Source organism: Piliocolobus tephrosceles, chromosome 4 (genome assembly GCF_002776525.5).
Source record: "Piliocolobus tephrosceles isolate RC106 chromosome 4, ASM277652v3, whole genome shotgun sequence".
Lineage (NCBI taxonomy): Eukaryota > Metazoa > Chordata > Mammalia > Primates > Cercopithecidae > Piliocolobus > Piliocolobus tephrosceles.
In genome coordinates this window covers 46875759-46895519 of record NC_045437.1, presented here as the reverse complement: position 1 = coordinate 46895519, position 19761 = coordinate 46875759, and the positions used below count along the sequence as shown (strand labels likewise).

The following is a 19761-nucleotide window of genomic DNA, read 5'->3' as shown; positions in this document are numbered from 1 at the left end:
AGCCTTGCTCTGTTGCCCAGGCTGGAGTCCAGTGGTGCAATCTTGGCTTACTGCAACCACCGCCTCCCGGGCTCAAGCGATTCTCCTGCCTCCGCCTCCTAAGTATCTGGGACTACAGGCACATGCCACAATGCCCGGCTATATGTGAGCTTTTAATGCTGTTTCATTTGATGCTGACATCAAATGTTTTTAATTATTTGTTTTTGAACATTTAATTTTTTCCTAATTTTTTAAACAACATAAATAATTTGGCAATCAGCATTCTTTCACACATATGATTGTCCACATGTTTGGCAATTGCCTAAAATTAAATTCTAGAATCAGTATGAGTAGGTCAAAGTGTATATTTGATTTCCTCTTTTACCCACAATTTTTTTAGAAGTAATTTCAAAATTTACAGCTTTTCTTTTTGGTGGGGGAGACAGTGGTTTAAACTTTGCTTATTCACATTAAGGTTTTTACATTGACCACTACAAATATGACATGTACAGCCTCTGCTGTTTTGGTTAAATAATCTTTTCCCATGGGTGCATTTTTGTTTTTAATTGTGAAGGTTAATATTCCTAATCTTAAAACAAGATATGATATAAAACAACACATAGTATTGTATAAGTATTCAAAATTCTTGTGTAATTTTCCTCTGTTAAAGCCTGAGTTGCTAATTTTCCACAAAATTCTATTTCTGTAAAATTCCCCTTGCCTATAAATAAGTTTCTTGGCTATTATTTTGATGTTACATTATCTGTTACACAGAAATCTATATATCATACCTTCATTGTAGATTTAACCTTAACAAAGTTATCCTTTTAATGTCATTAGATGCCTTTTGCATTTAATTTTACTTTGTCTGAACTTAATATTCGTCCTGCTTTCCATTTGTTTGTATTTCTCTCAACTATTTCAGTGTTTTCGATTTGAGGTGCATGTCTTTAATTTAGCTAGGCATAATCAATAATGTAGCTGAAGGACCTTGTTTTATAACAGGGTTTTTAAAACTTTACATTTAATTTTACTGCTACCAACATATCTTTTATAGGTCTTTGCTGTTTTCCTTGATGTCTAGTTTAGCTATTTAGACCATGTGGTGTTTGCTTTTGTCTTCTCCAGGGATTTGGCAAGATATGCTCTTTTAATATCAACCAATGGTAGCTTTAAGGCTGTGGAAGGCTAATAATTTAATAGCTTTTTATTTCTCTTATGTTTATTCTCCCCCACCCAGCCTCTGTTAATACACTGAATTATTAGAGTGTTCTTTTTATAAGATTATTATGTTTAATCTTTCAAGTATAATTTTCTGTTTCAAAAAAAGTTGACATTTTTATTCAACTCTGTCTCTACCTACAACTTTTTGGATGGGATTTTTAGTTTAGCTTGTTTTACTGCTCACTTTTTTTCTTTACAAAACAGAAAAACTACAGTGAATCCTTCTTGAACTCCTAATTTTGATTCTGTCCTCAAGAGGCTAAAATAGGAGTGATCTGTTGATCTGAAACTTTGTGTACCAAGGGACATACCTTCTTTTTTTTTTTTTTTTTTTTCCACACAAGAAAAACAACTTACCTAGTTAAATAAATTCTTGGACCAAAGTCTTTTCCCTTCATTGCTTTGCCAACATTGTTGCAATAGATTTGGGCATTTATTATCATAGTGGAAAAGTTTAGGGCCAACTTGACCCTATTCCTTTGTTGATAACCCTCATTTTCTGCCTTATGCTTGAGGACTTTTCATTTTTTAATCATATGGATATTGTCAGGATGTGTCTATAGAATAGGTGTCATTTAATTATTTTTCTTAGGAAACAGAACTTTTGATGTGTCATTTTGGGCGCTTTTTCAGCTTTATAGAATTCTTGTCTATGGTGGCTTTGTCTGTCACTGCTTCTGATCTAATTTTTCTGATCTCTTCCTTGGGTAAGTGTGATCTCTGCTATCTATGTTCTTTGTATGACGTCTGTTTGATAATTATACACTTCCTCTTCTCCACATTCTGGAGGGAGTCTTTCCAGTGTAATTTCATAGCTTGGTTTTGATGTCTGCACCACACAGATTCTTCTCAGTTCAGTTCAGATTGCACTCTTGTCTCTTTCCCTTCCTTGCAGTACTTGCCTGTCTCATGAAGCTCCGTTGTCCTCTCCTCCTGCAGGCCAAGTCTCACATCCTGTTCTCCCTTCATGCCCTTTCATTCTATTTTACTGAGGCCCCCGTCTTCTGCCTCTTATCAAGAACAATTTTCAAGTATCTAAAGTTTCTTCCGTATTTCTGGATCTAGTATTCAGTGGCTGCTTCTTCTGGTGAGTTGTTGGTGTAACTTTGTTCTGTGGTATCTTACGGCGTCTACATTTTCTCTATTATTTAGTCACTCTGCCATGAGGAGAGGGCTGTCTGAATCTGATACTTATCAGCCGGGCCAATGCATAGATTAGCCTTGGGCCCTGCTTGCTGGCCACTGGCGTGTTGACTGAAATGCCTCTTCAGACCTGCAGCCTGAGGACAGTTGTAGGGCTCAGCTTCCTGCCCAGTTCTCAGTGGGTCAGTGGCACTTATGCAGCGTGGCTTCGATGGACCAACATGGGATCTTCCACTCCCACAGAAGGATTCCCTCTGCATACATTTCCAATGCACCCAGGCTCCTCCGTCTGTGCTACAGTGTGTGGGGGGTGGTGATGTGGAGGTGGGAGGGGAAAGGACCCAAAGACAGCACCCTGGCAGCAACCAGTGCCCATACAGTGGAGCTTTCCATGAGGACAGCCTCAGTGTCTGTGTTCGTGGGCAGAAAGGGGCAGGGAAAGTATTCCCTTACATTCTTACATTCCCTTACATTCTTCCAGTGAGATGACATTGTTTTATGACATGTGTCCATTGTTTTATGATACAAAACATGGGATCTTTTATGATATAAAACAATGGGCACAGGGCTAACATTTCTCATTTAATTAGACTACCTAAAACTTCTAGTTAGTAGGAATTCTTGCCAAACCTCACAATACATTTTTTTTTTCAGCATTGTGAAGAGTTTCTTTCTTCTGGTTGTGATAGGCATTTTACCCCATGTGGGAGTGGGGAGTTACTACCAGCCAGGTGTCAGAAATCCCATGCAATGTAAAACATGTAATAGGAAGTGAGTTCTCAGGGAGACACAGAAGATTCGCACAAATATATATCATTCCTAACTCCAGATTTAGTAATTGATAAGATCCTGTGCATAAGGGGAGAAATATCTCCAAAGAGATTAAAATAATAGCAGTCTGCTTGTGCTTGAGGTGTGAGGGTACATGTGATTTAAATATTTTTCTTTCCTTCTTTAGTTTTCCAGATATCCGTAATGTTTATGTGTTATTTTTATAATGACCAATAAAAGCATGATGTAGTCTTATTAATTTCAGATTAATTAAGTAAGATGGATGCTTTTGTATCTTTTCCCTTTATTTCAGACTGTAATGCAAATGTGCACAAGGGTTGTAAAGATGCTGCACCTCCATGCACCAAGGTAATTGCTCAGTAATCTGTGAATATTGTATCTAGCATGGTTGCTTCATAGTATCTATTTGAGCTTTTACTCTTTTTTATCACCGTCTGTAGATTTATTTCTAAAATGATCATGATAGCGATAATATAACATATGCTCAAAGTATGTAGTTATTTGCTTAACTGTACACTGTTAGAAATGGAAGGAAAGCTCAAGTCCAGATATTTGTGTTATATGCTGTGGCTAGGTTAGGCTTTCTGTAGAGACCTGCTTGGTTTACCAGTGCAAGCCCTGGGTACACGCAAATGAAGAGCAGAGTAGGAAGTCACAAATGTCTGAAAGCCTCACAATCACTGAAAGACCTGTGACAACACAGATTTCTGGGCCCCACTTCCAGAATTTCTGATTCCATAGATCTGAGGTGGGGCCTGAGAATGTGCATTTCTAGCAAGTTTGCAGGTAATGCTGCTGCTGCTGGTTCTGAGACCTCAGTTTGAGAACCACTGGACTAGAAGAATGTCCTCTGTAGTTGGGAATGGGCTTGAGTAGGTGAAGGTGTCTGTGATTCTGTTCCTTTCTTTTCCACTCAGTAGTCATGTCACAGATGCACGTGAGTGAGCATGATGATCCTTCAGGGGGAAACTTGCAGTTGCAAACCTCTGTGTCGATAGGAACACATTATTGTGTCAGATTACAGAGTTGAGGGCTGTTTTGAAGGTGACATTTCAATGCTCCAGGTAGTTGTCTCCTATAGTTAGGAGGGATAGCAGGAGGTATAAAGAAACAAGAAGGAGAAAGGCAGCATTGATAGGAACTTTCAGCCTGGGTCTGGACACGTGAGCTGGAGACCTCTGGTTCCCCGAGGCTTTTAATGAAGCCAGGAGTGTTCAGGAGGCGAGGCACATGTTCTTGAGGCCCCCTTCATTATAACTTGCGCATTTTATCACATTTTACTCTTCATTGCGTTTAATGTATTTCGCTTTGAATTCCTCTTGGAAATAAAATAACAAAAATGATGTAGATAAGAATCCTGTTCTGTGTAACTATGTGGATATTCTTGTAGTCCAATGATACTTTGATCTTACTTCATGTGTTTCTAATATTCTTTACCAGAGATTCCAAGAGAAATATAACAAGAACAAACCACAGACCATCCTTGGAAGTAAGTGATGTGGAAAACGACAAGAACTTTAAAAAATTTAATACATACTACACATTTTTCCATTATAAAAATATCTCCTTTTGTTTTCTCATTTATCCAGTTATTTCTTCTTTCATAACATATGCTTGGCATAATTTTTAGTTTTATAAAGTGGTCAAGAAGGCTATCAACTTCTAGGCCAGCCTAAGAACTTTTGTGTTGTGTGCACCATATGATCTTTTATATTAGAGAAGGCTATAAGGAGAAGGTATTACCATGTTGCTTCAATTCTAAGATGCTGTCTAGTGGAACATGCTCTGCTGATGTATTAATAATCCTTCAAGGAAAAGAGAAATACTACATGAAATGTACATTACTTTGTTTTCCTAGCAGTAGCATAGTATAGTAATATTGCAGTAATATGTTTGTCTATACAAATACACACCACATTCTTCTTAAGAATTGCAACGTTTGATGGAAAAAATCTTTAAATTTGGAGTCTATAGATTCTTATCAGTTTCTGTTGTCCATTATTATAGTTACCTGGTGTTTCATTAGCTGTGCTTGAGGCTGTGATCTCATTAGCACCTTTAGAATGACCGTGAAATTTCAAGGCATACTGGAGTTTTGTTTGCATATTTTAAAATTCGGTGGCAGTGTTTTTCCTGAAGTGTATGTTGCTGAAATTTAAGCAGTTTCTCTTGAAAATAATTGGTGCCCTTTGACAGTTCTTTACATTGCATACAAGAACCAATCACACCAATGTCTCCTAAATTGGAAAATCTCTTGCTTTATTGTGAGAGATTTTGTGATGTCTTCTGCATAAAGTTATGTTGCTGGACATGTGGCAGGAATTTTAAGTGCGTGGTAGCTTTTCATTTCCGTGTAACAAAGTGTGACTGATATTTTAAAACCACTTTAATCGGGGACAATTAGGCATGCAAATTTGTGGTAACATGCTATTGGATGTAACGTTATATTAGGTTAAGTTGGTGTAGGTAGTAACAGCTGTCACATCACTCTCTTGCCTTGACCCCAAAAGTCCCTTTGATGATGTTAGTTATAAGGGACTTCTCATTTTCATAGGGCTAAATGTGAAAATAGTATATAGAATTGATGAAATACCATATATTACTCCTCATCACATGGAAGTCGTAAGAATAAAACTAACTTATGCGTGTGTAAAATGCTTTGTAATGTCTGGGATCTATGTTAGTGTTTTTCCCCTTTTGCTTGAGAATGTATATGCTACACAGCTGTAATATGGGACTGAAATGTCTTCTGAGTCATTTATAGTACACATCAAATGTAAATGCATCTCTGCCCAGAAATATTTTAGAACTGACCAGAAAAATACAGAAGCCCTATTTAGTTTTCCAAGTGTAAGAGAGAATAGCTCAGCTTGGCTTTCAGGTTTCATTTGCCTGAGATCCTTATACCATGAAGAATAGGCTCTCCAGCATCATTCCATTCCATTGATGTGTTCTCCATGTGTGGATGCTTGTTTATACACACAATATGCATTCAGTAACAGTACTAATAACACCTTGCAACTGTTTAAAGCTGGCTCCAAGGAGTACAAGCAGTGATTTATGGGAAAGCTGGCACAGTATTTCCCCATTCCATTGTCTTGTTTGTTTGTGCAATCCAAAACACCCACAGTCTCCAAGTGGAGATGCAGAAGCAGGCCTGCAGCATGGGTGTCAGGAGGGTGTCAAATGAAAGGGACACTAGGAGCAAGGGTCAGGATGTAGCAGGGAGGCTGGTTTTAAGGCAGAGCATGCGACAGATTACAAGTGGTCATTGCAGGGTTTAGCTTTCTGGCTTTTAAGTGACTACTTTTACTTGTAATTACTGACCTGGAAACCACATGAAGCATCTGTTCCGATTTCCAGATTCTTCCTTTAGAGACATCCCACAGCCTGGTCTCTCCTTGCACCCTTCTTCCTCCATGCCTGTTGGATTGCCGACTGGAAAGAGGGAGACTGTGGGACAGGTTCATCCATTGTCCAGAAGTGTTCCAGGCACCACCTTGGAAAGGTAAGGCTGAGTGTGTTTTTACATGTTAATGGCTCAGAGAGGCTGCTGGGGCTAACTTTGCTCCCCTCCCTCTCTCCTAGCTTCAGGAGGTCAGCCACATCCTTGGAGTCTGAGAGTGACAGTAACAGCTGCAGAAGCAGGTCTCATTCTGATGAGCTGCTACAGTCCATGGGCTCTTCTCCCTCTACAGAGTCTTTCATAATGGAAGGTGAGGAGAAGACACACTTCCATTTATTTGTGTTTTTGTTAGCATTTGCCAAAAGGATATTTTCTGAAGGAAATAAGATTGAAGCATTTTTTTTCCTTTTTCAATGAAGTCTGTTTCAGGGTGTCTCTTTGGTACAGGTTCTACTTTTTAAAAGAATGAAAATTTAGCCCCAGAGGAGACAACCAGATGGTGACCAAGGAAATATGATGTAAATTTTAAATAGACATATTACTAAAAGAATGTCACAAGCATAATGAGGAGAATGAAATGTATTATGTGCTTATTATTAAAAATGTTTTCTAGCCATTGATGAATTGGAATAGGATCCTATATCAAAACATACTTTAGTTAGTTGAGACTGGTCTTCTTTGGATCTCTGAGATACTTACCCCGTCTGTTGCCTCCTAGGGGAATAAAAACATTTTGTTTTGAGATGGAGTCTCACTCTTGCCTATGCTGGAGTGCAGTGGTATGATCTCGGCTCACTGCAACCTCCAGCTCCCAGGTTCAAGCGATTCTCCTGCCACAGCCTCCCGAGTAGCTGGGACTACAGGTGCACATCACCACCCCCAGCTAATTTTTGTATTGTTTGTAGAGATGGGGTTTCACCACATTGGCCAGGCTGGTCTTGAACTCCTGACCTCAGGTGATCCAACTGCCTCGGCCTCTCAAAGTGCTAGGATTACAGGCATGAGCCACTGTGCCCAGCCATTAAAGCATTTTTTTAAAGTGTATTTTATAGGGCAGTACTTAATCTAGGGAATTGGTTTTTGTATCCAAGCTGCACCAGTAAGAAGGAAAAACAAATGGAAAGAGAGTAGTGACAAGAGAGAGGAGTGGACTCTGCCCCAGGAATCTGTTTTATTTTAATCTTAAGTCTTTAAATTCATTGTCATCTCATTTGTACTGCTCTGAGCTGGAACCTCTCTAATGAGTGCCGTTGGGTAAATAGGGTTTAGTTTTCCTGAGGAGTGTGTGTGAGGGGAGAGGCGGGGGAGGGTTGCATGTATGTATGTGTGGTTTGTTTGTAATTTTATCAGAAAAATCTGCACTCATTTGTGACTCAAGTACTTACACACTGCTTTGTGTCTTAGCAAGTCAAGAGCAAATCAAATGGATGAGTACACAATTCAGATTTTAGTAAACGGTGCAAAATAACCCAGAGCAGAAGAAGTTCATGTGTTCAAGATTGTGTACACACATTACAGACTCTGTAGGTTACCAAAAATAAAACTAAAATAGAGCAGGCCAAAACAAGCAAAAGAATCTTCAAATGTCTTTTTTCCTCCATATAAACACTCACTCTTTTTAAATATCTGATTCTTCTTTGCGTTCATGAAAGCTGTCTTAATTTGGACCATTTCATCAGTCCAGTTTTAAGAAGTTTTTACTCTGGCTGGGCACGGTGGCTCAGGCCTGTAATCCTAGCACTTTGGGAGGCTGAGGCGGGCGGATCACTTGAGGTCAGGAGTTCAAGACCATCCTGGCCAACATGGTGAAAGCCCATCTCTACCAAAAATATAAAAACTAAGCCAGTTGTGGTGGCACATGCCTGTAATCCTTGCTACTCGGGAGGCTGAGGCAGGTGAATTGCTTGAACCTGGGAGGCGGAGGTTGCAGTGAGCTATCGCACCATTGCACTCCAGCCTGTGTGACAGAGAGAGACTCTGTCTCAAAAATAAAAAAAAAAAAAAGTGTTTCACTCCATGTTAATATGTTTTGGTTTAATAGTTTCCATGTTCATAGCAGATTTATTTAGGGTGAGGAATCCGTAGACTTACGAAGGTGTATTTGTGCTGCGTTATTATACTTCTGGCTTTTCTTTTCTAAACACACATTAGATGTTGTGGATTCTTCTCTGTGGAGTGACCTCAGCAGTGATGCCCGGGAGTTTGAAGCAGAATCTTGGAGTCTTGTGGTGGATCCCTCATTTTGTAATAGGCAGGAGAAGGATGTCATCAAAAGACAGGATGTCATTTTTGGTAAGCATTTCAAATATGCTTTTTGGGTTGAAGCAGTGTGGTACAGAGAAGAGAACATGAAATTTGCAACTGTACAGAGTTGGGTAAAATCTCAGTTCTATCATTTTCTATTTACCTGATCACAGACAAATTATTTAAATCACCTCGACCTTAGTTTCTCCATCTGTAAAATGCAGATAATATTAAAAGTAATAGCAAAAACTGCAGTCGGTTTTGCAATAACCTAATAATACTCAGGTTTTAAATACTGTTTTGAGATTGCAATGAGGCATAATATGTACCTGGCACAGAGCAAATGTTATTTCCCATATTCCTTTCAAGTTTGCTTTGGTTTGGCCTATACTCTTACATCTTTTATATAAGAACTGCAGTGCACCTTCACATATTTTAATGTAGGGCTATTGCAAATGGCCTTCCAGTTTGGCTGCATACACCAGCCATTCACAGAGACCAGGGGCAGTCCGAGTAGCTGCACCTGGGTTAGGGCAGGGTTTGACTGTGTGCTGCCATCCTGAGTACAGAATTCACATGTGGTGAGACTGTATTTTGTCATGCTATTTGGGATGAAGGCATTCTGGATTGGGGAAAATTAAATTGTAGACTAGGAAAAAAATGAAACTTTGAAAAATTTCAAGTACAAAGTAGATGCCAAAATGTGGTTCCAAGAAGATGCCCTACTTTAAAGATAACACTGGGTCTTTTCACTAATCCTGTGTATGCAAATATGGGCCCCAAAGTCCATAGGCAGTTAGGATACCTTGTCACCTGCCTCAGGTGGTGGTTTTGGACATGAGGTGAGGTGGTGTACGAGTGTGCTTAGAAATCTGTCAAGAGCTGTGTAGGTGTGAGTTACTTTGGAAAGGAAGATGTCCCTTTTAGTATTTCTTAGGCAATTTATATTCTGTCAATTTTCTTCATTTACCTCTCAATTTCATATTATTAAAGATAATCTAACCCATTGGAATGAATTATTACATGGCCTTTTGTGTCAGAAAGGCTTGTGTTCCTGGGCGAATTCTTTACCCTCTCTTCCTCACTGTTTTTCTTTTAAAGATGAGGAAAATCATTCCTATTTTCTGGGTTAAAAGATTAAATGAAATGATATAGGTAAGTGCTTAGCATAGAGTAGGCACTAAAAACATGACAGGAAATAATAATTCAAAGTTAGTGGATTTCCAATTAAAGAAATTTTTATTTTTGATAAAATATTAAAGCTACGTTTAGACTTGCTGACTCTCCATGGCTAATATTTAAGGTTCTTTCCCAAAACTTGCAGTAAGTTTGGAAATACTAATTAATGTGCAACTAGTACTCTTGGTGCACCTGTAAATTGTGAGTTGTTATTTTCTCTCCTGATGCGTTTTAAAAATTGAGATATAATTCACCTGCTCAAAATTCACTCCTTTACAAGTACACAATCTAGTAGTTTTTAGTATATTCACAAAGTTGTGTAGCCATCAGGTCCTGTCTAATTTCAGAATATCTTCATCACTTCAAAAATCTTGTACATGTTACCAGTCACTCCCCATTTACCCCTTCCGCCAGCCTCCGGCAAACACTAATCTACTCTCTGTCTCTACAGATTTGCCTATTCTAGACATTCTACATGAATGGTACAATATGTGGTCCTTTGTGGCAGACTTTTGTCACTTAGCATACTGTTTTTAAGGTTCATCCTAGTTGTAATACGTATGGGTACACCATTCCTTTTAATAGATGATGAATATTCTATTTTGTTTATCTAATCAATTGATGGACATTTTCGGTTTTTCTGCTTTTGGGGTCTTACAGTAGCTTTATGTTTAATCACTTGAGAAACTGCCAGACTGTTTTCCAAAGCAGCTATACCATTTTGCATTCCCACCAGCAATGTATGAGGCCTCCATTTTCTCTGCCTCCTAACCAACACTTGTTTATTGCTTTTTTATTATAATTATCCTAATGTGTGTGAAGTGATGTCTCATTTTGGTTTTGATTTGCATGTCCCCAATAGCTAATGGCATTGAGCATCTTTTTATGTTCTTATTGGCCATTTGTATATCCTTTTGGAGAAACATCTGTTCAAATCCTTTGACCATTTTTGAATTGGTTATTTATTTATTTATATTGTTGAGTTACAAGATTTTTAAAAATATATATTCTAGATACAAGTTCCTTATCAGATAAATTATTTACAAATATTTTCTCCCATTCTGTGGGTTGTCGTTCCACTTTCTTGATGGTATCCTTTGATTGATTGTGATGCATTGTTTTCCCCTGGAGAAAGTGGAATTTTGGAGACAGATTCTGCAATAGAAAGGACTTATGGTTTTCTGCATTGAAGACCTTTATTTAGTTCCATTCATTTCACCAAATTAATTGTGCTCCTGCTCAATGATAAAAACTAAACAAAGAAAGGAAGAAAGGAAGGCAACAAACTAAGTTGTATTTTAAAGGGCATTCAGGTTGGAATAAGACCTACATCCTAGCTGAAGGTATCTAAAGATCCTAGCTAGTTATATTATTGAGTTTCAGATACATTAGATTCTTGTATATTGGACCTGACATATATATCCTCTTTAATATCTGGATAAAAGAAAATGGTTTAATATTTTAGGGTGAATGAAATGTTTAATGCTGACTTTTATGTTGGAATATTCTTGATATTCTTAAACATTTCTTTTTTATTTGTGTAACATATAGTGTTAAGTTACTAATTTAGTTTAATAGTGATACTTGCTTTTTAAAGCTTAAGGTTTATGTGTGCTCACACATTTCAGAGCTAATGCAAACAGAGATGCATCACATCCAGACCCTGTTCATCATGTCTGAGATCTTCAGGAAAGGCATGAAAGAGGAGCTGCAGCTGGACCACAGCACCGTGGATAAAATTTTCCCCTGTTTAGATGAGTTGCTTGAAATCCACAGGCTTTTCTTCTACAGTATGAAGGAACGAAGGCAGGAATCCTGTGCCGGCAGCGACAGGAATTTTGTGATCGACCGAATTGGAGATATTCTGGTACAACAGGTAAGAAAGGCTTAAAGTCCTTGACCTTTATGACGTAAGTGGGATTTGAATCAAAATCTGCCCTTTCATCAACAAGATTTAAAAAATGATATTTTGAAACATTCATAGTGACATTCTGAGGATGTATTGACCATCATTAGCTTGTAAGTCCCAGTAAGGCAGGGATTCTTGGCTATTTGATTACTGCTATATTTTAGCACCTGGAACAGTGCATGGTACTATAAATATTTACTGAATGAATGGGCCACTTAGGGGAAAACAATCAGGAATTCACCTGAATGTCACGTTTTACAGTGGTCTGCAACACTTGGAAAGGCAGGGAGCTCCATCTGCAGTTGCTTTAGCATAGCTTTCCCTAGGTAGATGCTAGAATGCCATCTTCTCCAAATGTACTGTTTTTTGAAGCTGTTTCGTCCTGTCATTTACAGCAATGGAATCCAGCTGTTGGTCTGTATGCAGAAAATGGGGGAGTTATGCTGAGTAGTATTCCATGCTATTGATGTGTCACCATTTACTCATTCACTTATTGAAGGATCTCTTCTTGTTTCCAGTTTTTAGCTGTTATAAATAAAGCTGCTATGAACACTCATGTGCAGATTTTGGTGCAAACCTAAGCTTTCATTTTTTTCTGGGATAAATGCCCAGGAATGCAATTTCTGGGTTGTATGGGAGTTGTATGTTCAGTTTTGTAAGAAACTGCTAACTGTTTTCCAGAGTGGTTGTACCATTTTACATTCTCATCAACACTGTGCAAGTAATCCAGTTTCTGTACATCCTCACCAGCATCTGATATTGCCACTGTTTTTTAATTTTGGCTATTTTAAGAGGTATAAAGTAATATCTCATTGTGGTTCAAGTTGCACTTCCCTCATGGCTAATGATATTAAATATCTTTTCATGTGCTTATTTGCCATCTGTATATCCCTTTCAGTGACATTTCTGTTTATGTCTTTTGCTCATGTTCTAATTGGATTGTTTGTTTTCTTATTGATGAATATTAAGGTTTGTTTACATATTCTAGACATTAGTTCTTGTCAGATATGTGACTGACAAACTTTCTCCAAATCTGTAACTTGTCTTCTCATTTTCTAGTTTTGATGAAGTCTAGTTTATTAGTTTTTCCTCTTAAGAATTGTGCTGTTGTTTCAAGTTTAAGGATTCTTTGTCTAGCCCTAGGTCTCAGACATTTTCTCCTATTTTTAAAAAAGGATTTACAGTTTTGGCTGGGCACGTTGGCGCATGCCTGTAAGCCCGGCACTTTGGGGGGCCGAGGTGGATGGATCACTTGAGCTCGAGAGTTTGAGACCAGCATGGGCAACATGATGAATCCCCGTCCCTACAAAAAATATAAAAATTAGCTGGGTGTGGTAATACGCACCTGTAGTCCCAGCTATTTGTGGGCTGAGGTGGGCAGATCTCTTGAGCCTGGGAAGTTGAGATTGCAGTGTGCCAAGATCCTACCACTGCACTCCAGCCTGGGCATCAGAAGTGGCACCCTGTCTCAAAAAAAAAAAAAAAGTTTTACAGTTTGATGTTTTACATTTAAGTGTGTGTCGCATTTTGAGTTACTTTTTGTGCAGATTATAAGACTTAGGTTAGGTTGAGGGTTGTTGTTGTTGTTTTTTTTCTTTTTGTCTATGGATGTCCAGTTGCTCCAGGGCCATTCGTTGAAAAGGCTATTCTTCCTCTGTCTAATTGCTTTTCCACTTTTGTCAAAATCATGTGGGTATCTGGGTTCTTATTTTGTTTCACTGATATATGGGTCTATCTTTCCATAGTCTTAATAACTGTAGCTATATAATCTTAGAAGACTGAGTCCTTCCACTTTATTATTTTTTCCAAAATTGTTTTAGCTATTCTAGTTCTTTTGCCTTTTCATATATATTCTAGAATAGTCTTATTTATATTTTTAAAAAGCATACTGGGATTTTGTTAAGAATTGTATTAAAACTATCAGTTTGGAGAAAATTGACATCTTTACTATTTTGAGTCTTCTAATCCATGTACATCGAATAGCACTTCATTTATTTAGATTTTTGTCATCTTTCACTGGCATTGTATAGTTTTTACTATATGAGTCATATATGTGTTTTGTTAGATTTGTACTCAAGTAATTTTTTTGAATGATTGTAAGTCATTTAAGAATTATCATTTGAGGCTTATTGGCCCCACACATTCATATAAGCAAAGACGAAAAGATAAGAGGTTGTGATGTAAATTTTAAGTACTTTTAAGAGGGTGGATGTGTTCTGGTTTCCATTACAATGTTCTTCAGTGTGTACATGTGCATGTAAGGCCATCACAGTCTAAAAAAATGGCTTTCAAGTCATTCAGCTAGTTCTCTTCACACCACTTTATGATTCTAAGTTGATTCCTATGTGGATTTTCTATAGGTGTTTTTCTACAGGTAAGACTTATTGAAACATCCAGCGCACATCTCTGCTTCTCTTCATTAGCCAATAAACAGGCAGTCTTATTATTCACTGGTCTCTTTCATTTTGGCTAATGATAGCCTGCCCTTGATCTACTTGTAATGTGTGAACAAAAAAGCAAAAATCCCTGCTAAGGACTGAGTCTATAGACATGGTCATTAGCCAGTGTAAATGCCAAATGAGTGATTTTTTTTTGGGGGGGGGTGGTGGTGCCAGACCTTCCTGAAGGCGCCCAAATGTTGCCATATACTTTTCTTTCAATCTATAAAAGAATTAAAACTATAAATTGAAATTATAAATTTGTATTAAAAACTAAGAAGAGAATAAAATATATCAAATGTTTTTTATTTGGCTATTTGATAATTATATTAGTTCAATATAATATCATATTATGTTGACCTTTACCACTCAACTTTCTTTTATTTTAATTTTAAAAATATCTGAGGAGATAAGTGATTGTGTTCAGGAACTCCACAATATTTATTTTTTTATTTGCAAATACTCTTTTGAAATAGATGAAAATTGCATATTTTTTGTGTGTTTAGAACTTACTGAATTTACAAACCATTATTGAAATGCTGTTCTTCCCAGTTTTCAGAAGAAAATGCAAGTAAAATGAAGAAAATATATGGAGAATTCTGTAGCCATCATAAAGAAGCTGTTAACCTCTTTAAAGAACTCCAGCAGAATAAAAAGTTTCAGAATTTTATTAAGGCAAGTATTTTAAAAGTTTATTACAAAGTGATAAATCAGCATGGAGAAATAGTTTATGCTTGTTTCTTAATGATTTAAACAAATTTCATAGCTAGATGATGCTTTTCAGGGGAAGAAGAAGGGAGGTGGAAGATTTGTGGCAGAGATGTAAAGTCTCTTTTTCTGAAGACTCAAATGATATTGCCCCCAAATCATTTCCTTTTGTATATTTGTGAGGTCATGTCTTCCAACTATCTGAGAATATTTGTAACATACTGGGAAGCTGTTTTATGCCCTGACAAGTTATATATCAGAAAAATCAAAGTGAAAGTAAACACAGAATCTACTCCACTTCTGAATTAGCTTGAAGCAGATTCATGACATCATATAATTTCATCTGTAATATTTTTCTCCAGATGAAAACCTTAAAAATTATGACATTATTATACAAATAAACTAACCATAATTTTTGATATCTTAAAATTTCACTGATTATCTCATAAAATTGGATTACTTAAATCAGGATCTGACCAAGGTTCACATATTGTATGAGGTTGTTATATCTCTTAAATCTCTTTTAATTTGAATGTTATCCCACCCTTTTTTTCTTCTGATTTATTTGTTGAAGAAATTTGTCTTATAAAGTTTCCTGGATTCTAAATTTTTATGTCATGTTAAGGTTGCTACCAGATTTTCTCCCTTTTTTCCCACATAAATGTGAGTTGAGGACTTGAATGCTATGAGGAATACTTTGATATTTTTTAGAAAAAAAGTTGTCCTGATTCGAGGGAACTCTAAGGGCTGTAATGAATAACAGCAAATGTGGAGGAAGACCTGTTGGGAAAACAAATGGTAAACTGCAAACTGATGTTCAAAGTCTGACTTTGATTTGTGATTATTTTTCAAAAATTTTGCTATTTATAAATCAAGACACTTAGAAGTATTGGAACTTCTTTTGGAATTAACTACAAATACATCAGAGTAACTTGAAACTTCTTAAAATCTTGGAGAGTTGGGGTATGAAAATTTATGACAAAATATACAATTTAAATTAGTGATAATGCATCCTTTTGATAACAATGAATGTTAAGTCTGCATAAAATTGTACTCTTGCAGATTCTTTGTATTGTTAAATTCACACGTGAAAAGTAAATACAGGTAGAATTTGTGTATATAAAATGTATGTATTTTTTAAGCTCCGAAATAGTAATCTTTTGGCTCGACGCCGAGGAATTCCAGAATGCATTCTGTTGGTCACTCAGCGTATTACAAAATACCCTGTCTTGGTGGAAAGGATATTGCAGTACACAAAGGGTAAGTTGTGATTTGTGGGATAAACATTTGCCTCTCTTATTAGTTTTAAACATAGCTGAGGTGTTCTAAACAGGCATAAATGTTTGTGGTGTCTGATTCATAAAGAGTTTCATGATGGAGAAACAGTTAAAGCCTTAGAATTTGGATTCATTTTTAGAAGTTATCTTTTATATTGCAGCATGGATAATAGTCTGAATTTCTACAGGTAGCCCAAACCAAGCTGGCTTCTCCTTTGAACCTGCCTTTCCCCTCTTTATTTTCCCCACCACTGGGCTTTCTTACTACCTCCTCTTCCTTATTTTCCTATTACCTTCACAACAGTCTGATGAAACATGCTATTGATCCTATCACGAAATGTCAACTGTCCCAAGCAATCAGTTACTAAGTTGAGAGGGATTATAAGAAGGATCTATTTTTGACCCTGTCAATTCATCAAGTTCCAGGGAGTAACATATGGGCATCTTTTAAGAAGCTATGAATGCACATGGCTGGTCTGTAAGCTCCTTGTGGGATCTATAAGACCTGTGTCTGTCTGGTTTACAGCTGGATCTTCAATGTCTAATGCAATGGCTGGTACAGACTAGATGATCAATAAATAAAGACATCAATGCCATGAATGAATAAATAAAATGGTCTGATCCTCAAGCTAACATATTGATCTTGAGTAAAGATTATTATTAGGGTGGTAGCGTGTTATGTTAAAAAGGGCTTGGGTTTGGAATTTTGTACACTTGTGTTGCATTGTATATACTCAGCTCTGCCACTCACTCACTGGGCAGATTATCAACTGAGCCTCAGTTATCTCCACTACAAAATGACATGAAACATTACCTTTCAGTTCCAGTTGCCTCAGTAAACATCAACTAGGTGGTCTTTATCACCAAATATACTTTTATATGGAGTTTCAGGAGGCTGCTTCAGAAACTCCTTCAGAGTATTTTCATAAGATAATCTAGAGACAAGAGCAGGTAGCCAGTATTTTAAAGAATAACAACTGAAATCAATAATTATTTGCTCTTGGTATGAGCATGGCTGATTTATCTATTAGCACAGCACTTGGTAAAAGAAAATATTTTCATGGTGCCCATCAGAAATTAAAATATTTAATTTTAAAGAAAATGGTCAAAGAAAATGGTTTAATTATAGTAGTAATATATTCAGATTTATGCTAATGCAGTTATAAAGTATGATTTTGAATATTAATTTTATGGAGGAAGGGATCAAGGAATATAAATGATTCTGAGGCTTGTTCATATCACCCTGTGACTCTGAGAGTATTACTGGCTTGGCCCCACAGCTGGCTTAAGTTTTAAGAAAGTTGGCATGAGGATTATTGATTACCTATGTCTAAGAAGGTGGAAGGAAGGCCTAAGTTAGTATATTACACATTTCCTGCCCTGGGGGAAGCTCAGACTCATCCCTAGAATTCAGACATCCTACTGTCAGCTGAAGGACAATGTGTCAGCTGAAGCACATTTAATAATGCAAACCTTTCATAATAAAATATTTTAACATCTTTTGGTGGGGGGGAGGTACAGAGTGATACTATAGGATTTAATTATTATTATTATTGAGACAGAGTCTTGCTCTGTCTCGTAGGCTGGAATGCAGTGGTACAATCTTGGCTCCCTGCAACCTCTACCTCCCAGGCTCAAACCATCCTCCCACCTCAGCCTCTTGAGTAGCTGGACAAAAGGCTCACACCACCATGCCCGGCTAATTTTTGTATCATTTTTGGTAGAGACAGGGTTTTGCCATGTTGCCCAGGCTGGGGATATAAGTTTCATCCAACATTTTTCTTATGGGGTTTTTATTGTTTAGATGATGTATTTAACTCTATTTTTAAACTAAAGAAAAAGTTGTCTTCCTTAGTACTCTGGTTTATTATATAGTAATGTTTTGTTTCTTTTTCCCCACACAGAAAGAACCGAAGAACATAAAGACTTATGCAAAGCTCTTTGCTTAATTAAAGACATGATTGCAACAGTGGATTTAAAAGTCAATGAATATGAGAAAAACCAAAAATGGCTTGAGATCCTAAATAAGATTGAAAACAAAACATACACGAAGCTCAAAAATGGACATGTGTTTAGGAAGCAGGCACTGATGAGTGAAGAAAGGACTCTGTTGTATGATGGCCTCGTTTACTGGAAAACTGCTACAGGTCGTTTCAAAGGTACTGTGGCTCGACCATACCAATTCCTCCCTTCATACACATTATTCATTTAACAGAGGACAGATTTTCAAAAGAAAAACAGTTCAGAATTGCAGGTACACATGCGCAAACCTCAGGTCAGTTGAAAGATTGATTTGTGAATTTCAGTAGGCAAATCTGGCCAATGATACAAATCTTTGATGGGAGTTTGCTGCCCAAGCTAAAACCTTTATACATATTTTATGAATTTGCAAGTTTGGGATGTCTGAAATCAAAGGAACTGAGAGTTATGCTAATTGTTGGCACAGAAAAATTATTCTGGTAACTGTGGTGTGTTGAAATCAAGGCAGTGCACCTACACACCTAGGGTCTGTTGCGTGTCAATACAGCCTAGGGCTGTCAGACCATGGACGGGAGAAATAAATAGAACTCTGAATGTCATCTTTGTTACTGACTAATAGACTACATCCACACACCTGCTGACACTGGTTTAAGCTCTTCCTCAGTGCTACTGTTTGCTAACTGGCACGAACTTGACGCTGTTCAGGAGTCTAAAGCAGATAATTCCATTTCTTAAGGACTCATTATTAGCTATCACACTGCCTAACCCAGGCTTTCTCACCCTGGCCACACACTAGAATCACCTCCGGAGCTTAAAAACATTACAAATGCTCATGTCTCCTCCCAGAGATTCTGATTTTATCGCTGTGAGGATGAAACCAAAGCCCATGGGATGTTTAAAGGCTCCCCAGGTGAGTCTACTATGCAGCCAGGCCTAAGAACCACTGTTTCTAACAGTTCATCTTAATAACATCCATAGGTAGGCAGCGAGAGGAAGAGGTTGTTAAATTCTAGCTAGTCAAATATTATTACCCATTGGAGGATGATCAAGTTTTGATGGAGGTTGCAACTAATATCTGAAATGGGATTTGTTGATCAACAACTAGCAATGTTGTATTGAAAAAAATATTAACCACAACCTACAGATTCTATTGCTCGAAGTCATTTGCTCTTTATCCATTTAGTAGAATCAGTTTGGTAACTTTGTGTTAGACTATTCAGTGGATGCAATGAAGATGACTTCTTGTGAACAATTTGTAAGGGAAGTATGGAATCCTAAATCTTGCTTAGATCTAGATGAAACAAAATAGCAGGCATATATAATTTGAGATAGAAGCTGTCCTTTTACATTTTTAATTTAGCACTTTTCCTGCCAAAGGTAAGTGTTTGCTCCATTTTATTAAAACTTCCTTTTTTATGGATATTTTTCTTCGGCTTTGAAAGTGACTATATTAAACTTTGCTGGAGATTTACCTATACCTAC

At 37.2% G+C, this 19761-nt stretch overlaps 1 protein-coding gene across 2 annotated transcripts in view; it reads left to right on the top strand.

The window, feature by feature from the left end:
- Positions 1-19761, top strand: part of ARHGEF28 (Rho guanine nucleotide exchange factor 28) — a 332396-nt gene that overhangs the window by 254103 nt on the left and 58532 nt on the right. For both annotated transcript variants that reach the window (XM_023207973.1, XM_023207974.2), the window contains 9 exons: positions 3431-3486; positions 4579-4627; positions 6502-6646; positions 6727-6854; positions 8696-8836; positions 11596-11843; positions 14867-14989; positions 16165-16282; positions 18204-18458. In XM_023207973.1, the coding sequence (XP_023063741.1) occupies positions 3431-3486; positions 4579-4627; positions 6502-6646; positions 6727-6854; positions 8696-8836; positions 11596-11843; positions 14867-14989; positions 16165-16282; positions 18204-18458 (1263 nt within the window). The remainder of the gene's footprint in view (positions 1-3430; positions 3487-4578; positions 4628-6501; positions 6647-6726; positions 6855-8695; positions 8837-11595; positions 11844-14866; positions 14990-16164; positions 16283-18203; positions 18459-19761) is intronic.